At 41.1% G+C, this 9,198-nt stretch overlaps 1 protein-coding gene across 1 annotated transcript; it reads right to left on the bottom strand.

Annotated features, from left to right (window-relative positions):
- On the bottom strand, positions 485 to 3,480 carry LOC107605838 (protein DCL, chloroplastic). The gene is made up of 3 exons (XM_016307758.2): positions 2,850 to 3,480; positions 2,045 to 2,159; positions 485 to 1,046 (listed from the first exon to the last, which is right to left on the bottom strand). The coding sequence occupies exons 1-3, from the start codon at positions 3,203 to 3,205 to the stop codon at positions 861 to 863; spliced, it is 657 nt and encodes a 218-aa protein (XP_016163244.1). The 5' UTR covers positions 3,206 to 3,480; the 3' UTR covers positions 485 to 860.

Genomic DNA, 9,198 nt, shown 5'->3' with positions numbered 1-9,198 from the left:
GATTATAAGTTAATAAAGCTGTTTAAGTAAACTAATTTGAATTGCCTAATGGTAAGTTCACTAATCCACTTAAGCAAATATCAAGAATTCAGATCTCATTTTGTGCATGCAAATATCAAGAATTCAGATCTCATTTTGTGCATGCAACAATTTATTGACCAACGGCAAACTTCAAATAGAATTCAAATAGACAGCAAATTAGTCAAGTCCTAGAATAGTGAGAAACCAAAACAAAACCAAAAAAAAACAAAAGCTATGTTTAAGTAGTTAAGGTTTGATGACAAGTTTGTTACATTTTTAATGTCAAACACCGGGGGTTTGAATTCCAACTCTAGCTGGTTTATGGTATAATAAACCCGCTAAGGTGTGTGCGTGGTGTAATGTACTAATGTAAGACCCAGAAAAACTCACCGAAATTTATTCATTTTGATTTTAATCGAAGATAGTGCCTCCCTCCCTCCCCTTGAACTGTTTGTTTACCAGATAAAAGAAGCATGATCTAGTTTGAAACCAATTACAACACTGCCAATAACAAAATATTCCAGAGATGAATTCTTCTCTCTGCTTTAGCAAGGTCTATATACATAATCTACAATGATACATTTGTGTTTGTAAATCACTACGACCATTGACACCAATAGAATGGTGTCATTGTTCCAGAAATTATGGGAATATCTTGTGGAGCTAATAAATGCTAATCGGTCTTCTGAACTCCAGAATTCTTGTACTTGTTTTCTTCCCAGCAGATCATTGAAATGGCATGCTACCAGCAATGAGGGAACAAGAAAAACCATAGGGACTTCAGGAGGAACAAGAAAGCAAGTTATGATATAAAATTGTACAACAAACAGAAGACAGTGCTAACTTCGCAACTGATGGCTGCTGCGCTTCCTGAAATGTCTGAGAATGAAACTGTCTGCATATAATGGATAATTTTTTCTGATCAAACCCTTTATGCACTTCCAATATGAAAAGTCAACCAGCTCTCCATCTTTCCGTGCTATGAACAAACACCTAGATCGCTCAAAATTGGGATGATATCCAATCTGTCACAGGAAAAGGAATGATAAAATTTTACCAATGCATAAAGATAAGAAACGAAGTGTTAAGACTGGATAGGATTTAAGAGACAGTGATCTCAGTAATTTCTTATATCATTAAAAAGCCTATCATTGGAATGTAATGTACGACGATTAGAGATCAGAAGCCAATATTTATACTCTTCTTTCTTTAACGGGAAAATGGGGGTCTGGTCAGGTCATATCTTTCAGCAGCTAATCAAGTAACACAAAAAAAGTAACATCATGGCCAAAATCTGTATTTGCTAGTCGCAAAAGATTTTGGTACCATATAAATGCATTTATTATGCAGATTAATGCTATAAAGATCTCTTAACAAATTAGTTTGATTTGGACCAACAAATTACTAGAATGAGCAAAATAAAGACTGCTTCGTCATGAAAATACTGAGAAGCTATTTTTACCAAAGGGCAGAGAATCAATGAGTTGCAAAACTGGGCAGCATGCCATACTGATTTAGTTATTAGAAATCATGCAGCGTAAGAAATACCTAATAAGGTAACTCTTAGCAGGGATTAGGGACCTCTAAAATGCAAGGTGCATTCTGCTAAGTGTGGGGATGGAGTGGATCACCATTGATGAACAAATCAGAGGCTTAGATATTCATATAATAAAAGCAGCCAGAAGACACTCCATGAACTAACAAAAACTAACTCTCTTGATTTCCCCATCATTAGCAACGAGTTGCACTTTAATCAGAGCACACCCTGCACTTCAAAGGAGACAATCCTATCATTAGCAGGTCAGATCATCCTCCAGAGCCAATTAACTCTTAAGACTGACAAAGGGAAAATCTTTGCAGTAGGCAACAACTGATGTCATGGTCATATAGATTTCTGAACATAAAATATTTTAACTGTTTGATTCGGCAATAGATAATTCTAGGAAACAGTCTTTTTGTCAACAAAAGTTATGCACAAGCAGTGTGTGTGTTTGTGAGGTGACGAGGGGGAGGGAGGAGCTACCGTGATATAATCAACTCCAACTCCAATCTTTTTCTCATATTCTGGATGAAAGGGAAGCAGCTTCTCAAGAATGGTTTTCTCATGCTCTGGACTCAGTCTATCTCCACTTTCATATCTACGGCATGAAAGGCATAATTAGATTTTCTAGATAAATGAAAGGGAATATGTAAATCAATGATTATAACTACCAATTGATTTTCATCACAAATATCAAATGCGTTTTGAGAAACTGATTATTAGCCATTATACAATTGTAGTATCTAGTAAGGAGACAGGTACAGATACGGCAAACCAAACAACTATAACAATAATTTGAGATTCACAGAACATTCATGACTTAGGCTGTTAGGCTTAAGTAAAGGAAGTCTTATGTAGCCCTAACCACATTTACAGCAAAGCAAATATCTACAAGAATTCGAAAATCGAGGTGAAGTTTATACTAGTGTCTCACTCAGAAATCTTTTACCTTGTTACAGCAAATTGCTAGTAACGGAGAACTAAAGATGCATTAGCTAGAAAGAATAGTCTCAGACTGCAAGCCAACACCGACACAAGTTACAGAGCTAGAACAGTTTGGGGCTATAATGAACATAACCAAAGAGAGGACATTTCAACCATGCATGCATGTCTCATCACTCCCATGAGACAAGTAACAACTCCGAACATGTCTCCTATATTAATTATTTGTCAATACATGGTTCTAAAATCATATTTCAGGGAGAAGATAAGAGATAATAACTATTAGGAACTAATTTAAAGGGCATAATTAGAAAATGTTAAAAGAAGAATGAAAAGAGGAACATACTGTCCAGAATGGAGAAGCATCCTGACAAAGCCAACCAAAGGAACGGTGTCCTCCAGAATCTGGTCTTCCCAGTCAACGCATTTATCCTCCTCCTCCTCCTCCTCCTCTTCTTCATCATCATCATCATCGCCGCGGTCGTAACCATAGCTGGTGTTGGGTTGGGGAACGAGGGGCTTCCTGAGGAAGTGGTCGCCGTCGGAAGTTGCAGCTGCTCTGAGGGGGGAGAGGCGAGGGTAGAATGGGAAAGAGAGAAAGAGGGAAGGGGAATGGAAGTGGTAGAAGGAGGAGGAGATAGGGTTTGTGAGGTGGGGAACATGCGGTGCCGTTTTGGATAATGACAGTGATGAATAAGCCATTTATTTTTAGTAAAGGAATGGAGTGGATAACTCGTGTTCAAACTTCACACTGTGATTCAGTTGGTGAAGCTAAACATGGTGTTGGTGTTAGTTCTTAGTTGTATACTCGTAGTTCTCTCTGCCACCACACCCAGTGAGAGGAGCAACAACTACACGACCAATCTACCAGGATAAACTAACAACTCTCCCTCATCCTGCTCTCCATTTTTTTTATTGGTATGTACTGGATCACTTGTTTATACGAAAGACCGGGATATGACCCAGTAATACGTGGGCTCACAACTTTGGCAGCCCACTGTACATATAATTTCTTCCCGATTCTAAAGTTTGGAGTTAGAATTATTCTAGTGGGAGTTAGAAATTAAAATAAGATGAACTCAATTTGTGTAGATACACAGAGATCGGACCTGTGGATCGCAACTTATTGACACGTGCCCCTGGTATTTGGCATGAGAGAGCAGGAGCTGCTGTTGTACGATTTTCCTCAATTTAATCGAGCCGTGTCGTCCCAACGCCAACGGAGGGTGGAGGTGCCTTGGCCCATTGATGTGGTTGGGCTAGTATTGGGCTGGGCTATTTCTTTTTGTAATTCCGATAGTGTATTCTTTTAGAAAGCGGACATTTTTGAAGAAGACTGGGCCATGCGGATTTCTTAAAAAGAAAAAAAGAGAGGCTCCTAGCGTTGACCCAGCCCTTTCTCTCTCTCTCTCACTTTATTTCTTGAAAATTTGAACATCAAAATTTTTGTCCTGGAGAAAGCAAACCCTACCCACCATTCGATACCACTAAACCATAATTATATTTCAATTGCATAGTGATAACGTAAATTACGTTACCCAAGTATAGGATCTTTTCAGTACTAATTGATTATGCCACTATTTGCTATTATTATTATTATTATTATTGTAGCTAGTAATATCATTTAGGAGAGATTCTGTCTGCAAAACCTGTATAAAAAAGTTAGTAGAATAAATGTCTGATTTTATCAAATTATTTTTTTTTTTTGAAAAGAAATAAGTTCAACACACAAGTGGAGCTAGAAACGTAGAGACTACAAGAACAAAGATAACAATTATAAATACACCTAGTAAAAGACACACCAATAGTTATCCCTATGTCATCTTCGACATTGCCATCAACAACAAAAAGGATCGTCGCACCCCCACTTCTTGTAGTGAATCATGGACCTGTTGAAAATTTCTTCAGCACATTTTCCTATGTTCTGAAACAACCTCCTATTCCTTTCTAGCCAGATGTTCCAAACAACCGCAAAGTAACTTATAAACCACCTGTTACACTCCGCTTTCCTGCTTGTAAAACCTGTCCAGCTTTGGAAATGTTCCTTCAAATTACCTGGACATGACCATAAACTGCCAAACTCAGATAACCAAGCACACCACACCTGCCAAGTAAATTCACAGCCAAGAAACAGGTGGTGAACATATTCAACTTCCTTATTACATAATACACACAAATTATCACCCTAATTAACAATGCCTAGCCGGCATAGCCTTTCCTTGGTATTCACCCTGCCTATCAAGACAAATCAGGTAAACAGCTCTACTCTTGGAGGGACTAGCCCCTTCCAAAGAGTCTTCGTAAAGCTATAGCATACGTCCTCCGGGGTTGTTTCCGCTTGTAGCACCTACACAAAAGAGTTAGTAGAAAAAACACCTTTCCTGTCAAACTTTCAGACCACTCGATCCTCTCTATCAAAAACTAAATTAACCGGGCTCAATGTATTATGTAATTGAGTAACTAGTTCCAACTCCCATTGGAAGAGCTCACGCCTCCATTGGAAGTTCCATATCCACTCTAGCCTATCCTAAAACCCACAATCTCCTATTCTGAGTTGAAACCGAGAAGAGCCTTGGAAACCTATCCTTTAGAGGACCACAACTTAGCCAAACATCTTTCCAGAAATGAGTTCGTCTCCCATCACCAACCTCCATGGACAAGCCTGTGATGATTTTATCTCTTATATGCTGCTCCTTAATCTGTAATTGGCAATGTCCTTCCATGGACCTCCTCGATTAGGCAAGGTCTGTGTGGACAACAGCTCATGGGGGGACAGATTGTTACAACAGCATACTACCTTCTTCCAAAGCGGGCACTCCTCTTTTGAGAATCTCCACCACCACTTAAACAAGAGTGCGGTATTACGAATCTCCGACCCCTAGCCCCCCTAGCTTCTTCGGAGCTTGGACCACTTCCCATCTCACCAAGGCCATCCCCTCCCGACCATCCTCTTTACTCCACAAGAACCTTCTCTGTAACGAAATTAGCTTCTCTGCCACAGCCCTCAGCATCTTGTATAAGCTTAAATAGTAAACCGGCAGGCTATTTAAGACTGCTTTGATGAGCACCAACTTCCCCGCTTTGTTCAGAATCTTCGATTTTCACAAGCTGAGCTTCTCCTCCACTTTGTCTATAACTGGCTTCCAAGTCTTGACCAACCTCGGGTTAGCTCCTAGCTGAATTCCAAGGTATCTTACCGGCAAAGAGGCTTCCTTGCACCCCAATAAGCTACACATACTTTGCACCCACTGATGTTCACAGTTGATTGGGATCAAGCTACACTTATCAAAGTTGATGCTTAATCTCGACATCAACTCAAAACATCGTAGTAGCCGCTTGTAGTTCTTAATCGTTTCCTCCTCTGGTGGGCAGAACAAGACCGTGTCATCGACAAACTGAAAATGAGACAATTCTATATTATCTCTCCCAACAAATAAAGGGAAAATTCGACCATTCCGAACTGTCTCTCCAATCATTCTATGTAGTACATCCACCACAAGTACAAACAGGAATGGAGATAGTGGATCACCTTGTCTCAGACCTCTTTTCATCTTGAACGGTTTTGTTAGTGAACCATTTATCAATACTGACATAGAAGTCGTGCTTACGCACTCCATGACCCACTCTCTCCACTTTCGCCCGAAACCCATTTTCTGCAAAACAATGTCTACGAAGCTCCACTTGACCCTATCATATGCCTTTTGAAAGTCCAGTTTGATTATTGCTGCTCTCCTTTTCCTCGTTTTAAGCCAATGTACAGTTTCACAAGCAATAAGAGCCCTGTCGTGTATCTTCCGACCTTTGACAAAGGCGCTCTGAGTCTCTCCAACTAGACCTGACATAACGGATCTCATCCTTCTAACCAACACCTTAGAAATCACCTTGTACACACAGCCAACCATGCTAATTGGGCAAAGATCCTTGATTTCTTTGGCGCCAGCGAACTTTGGTGCTAGTGCAACCCATGTGATATTAGAGTCTATCAGTAACCTATATGTCTGGAAGAATCCCAGAACAGCAGCTGTGAACTCAACTCCAATCATATCCCAGCATCTCTTAATAAAATTCATATTGTATCCGTCACAACCAGGAGCTCTAGAGGATTCACAGTCCCACACTGCATCCCTGATCTCTTCAGCCGACGGCATCACCTCCAAACTAGCAGCATCCTCTGTAGGTATCGTCTCAACCAATCCATCCCTAAAGCCAATCAAAGGAGACTCCTCCTGATGATATAGATGCTTGTAAAACTCTCTGATAGCTACTTTTATTCTCGCTTGATTTCTTACTAATCTACCATTAATTACCAATGTATCAATCCTGTTATTCCTTCTTCTAGTTGAAGCTATGTTGTGGAAGTACCTGGTATTTTTGTCCATATCCTTAGCTAGTCGAGACCGCGACATCTGCTTCCAATGCACTTATTTTCTCGCATACCACTTCTGACAACAAGTCACTAGCGCCTTCCTCCTTGCCTCTATCGTTCCGTCATACACCCCATTGCTAACCATGTCATCTACCTTCTTGATCTCTTCTTCAAACTTCATAATTTTTTTATCCATGTCACCAAAGTTGTCCCTGTGCCACCTCCCCGGCGGAATAGTCAAGGCCTTTAATTTTTCTGTGAACTGTCTCTCCCCTAACCCTCTCCATTCCTCTTTAATCAATCTGAGAAAACCTTCATGTGTGAATCATGAGTCAAGGCTTCGAAACGGTCTCGGTCCGTATCTCAACCTAGTATCTTCCACTATCAGCGGGCAATGATCTGACAACCCCCTTGGTCCTCCTCTTAGGCGAATCTCTGGGAACTCCTCCACCCACTCCAGACTGAGCAGAACTCTGTCAATTCGACTATAAGAACGGCCTCTAAACCAGGTAAACTTACGGTCGTTAAGTAGCAAGTCCACTAATTGCATATCTTGAATCCAATTCTTGAAATCTTTCGCAGATGTTGTTAAAGTAGTAGTACATTTCCTTTCTTCTACTTGGACAATCTCATTAAAGTCTCCTATGAAGCAACATGGAACCTGGCATAAACCTGCGATATAGCTCAACTCCTCCCATACAACAAATTTTTCGTCTCTAGTATGAGCACCATAAATCAAGAAAAAAGCACAGTTGAAATTATTCTGCAAAATAGCCCCTTCCACACACAACCACCTTTCCCCTTTGTAACAATTACTCATTTTAAAAACAGTTTCATCCCACACTATTCACAATCTACCCGATGCACCGTCAGATTCAACATACTCCCACCATGCACTATCACACCCCCAAATTCTAGCTACATCAAATTTTGTCACTACAGGTTTTTTAGTCTCAATCAAACCCAGCATGTTCAGCTTTAATTTTTGCTTTAAGTCCTTAACCATTCTCAACTTACCATCCCCCCTCAACCCCCTAACATTCCATGAGCTAAAGATCATTTTAAAATATTGTTACACACCTTACTTTTATGTTTAGGTCTGTACCGTCTGGTCTTCGCCTTTTGTTTTGCTAGTCTTCTTTTCAAGGCAATCTCTTCATTCTGGGCTTGGAGGATAGTCATGATATCATCATCTTCATTATACAATACTGCACCGGACTCAGCTGCTACTAGTTCCCACATCTTCTTATTTTCCAACATTTGATCTTCCAAAGTTTCACTGTGGTTGTCGCCAATATCTTCATGATTTTCATCTCTGTCTTCACATCTTTTGGTTTCTCGAGCCCCCTCCCCTTCTTGCACCATCATCCTCTGACATTCCTCCAATCCCCCATTTCCTTTACCAACATTAGAGACCTTAGTTTCCTTATTTTCCCTGACCAGATCTTCAACTTCGCTGACAAAGTTATTCTCCAGGTTCGAGTCATTATCCCCGTCAACATCCCCAAAATTGCCTTCATCACTAATATTCCCACTGCCATAGTTTTTGCCACCGACAGCACCGTTATCTTCGTATCATCTTTCCTTCCCCAGATCCACGTTCACAGTCCCGTCATACCCAAAGAAGATTCATGTCTCTCCATCTGCCCGGTTCACCACCGCTTCCCCGTTCCGGTCCGTTTCTGCGTCCCCACCCGCTACACTCCTCATCGGTTCTGACGCAAGCTTGCCAACAGCCACTACTGCGCGGTCATGAAAGGCATGGCTCTCACAGTGTGTTCGTCCCCAATATTCTCCAGCTGGCCCTGTTCAAGCACCCTGGGAGCATTCGGCCCCTCCACCCCCTGCCTTGCTTCCTCTCATGGCTCCGCGTTGGACAGGACGGCTCAGCGTTAGGGAGCACTCTCCAAGACCCAATCCCACTTGACCTGAATCAGAGCCCAGACCGCCCGCCCCAGCTCGAGAATTACTTGGTCCTGATTGTTGAGGTGGGCTCTCTTGCCATGTGCGGCCCATATAACACTTAGTAGCATATGTTGGCCCAGTTCTCCCCATCATAATGCAAGTGAGTTTTTTTATTTTCCCTTATAACTTCCCTATGGAGCCCACAATTCAATTTTTCAAAAGTGCATGACACAGTTTCCTCAGAGTCTTCTCTATCTCTCATAACAGCATTCCCCACCAAATCAGCGCCCTGATCATTAGCACCATTATTTAATTTGTAGGTTACCGAATTAAGAGGATTCCGTTTTAAATTTTCATTAACCCATTCATTCAAAATATTTTCTGAAATTACCATTCTGTCCTCATCTTCTTCGCCACCCCGCCT

This window comes from Arachis ipaensis, chromosome B07 (assembly GCF_000816755.2).
Source record: "Arachis ipaensis cultivar K30076 chromosome B07, Araip1.1, whole genome shotgun sequence".
Classification (NCBI taxonomy): Eukaryota; Viridiplantae; Streptophyta; class Magnoliopsida; order Fabales; family Fabaceae; genus Arachis; species Arachis ipaensis.
This window is presented reverse-complemented; position numbering and strand designations above follow the sequence as displayed.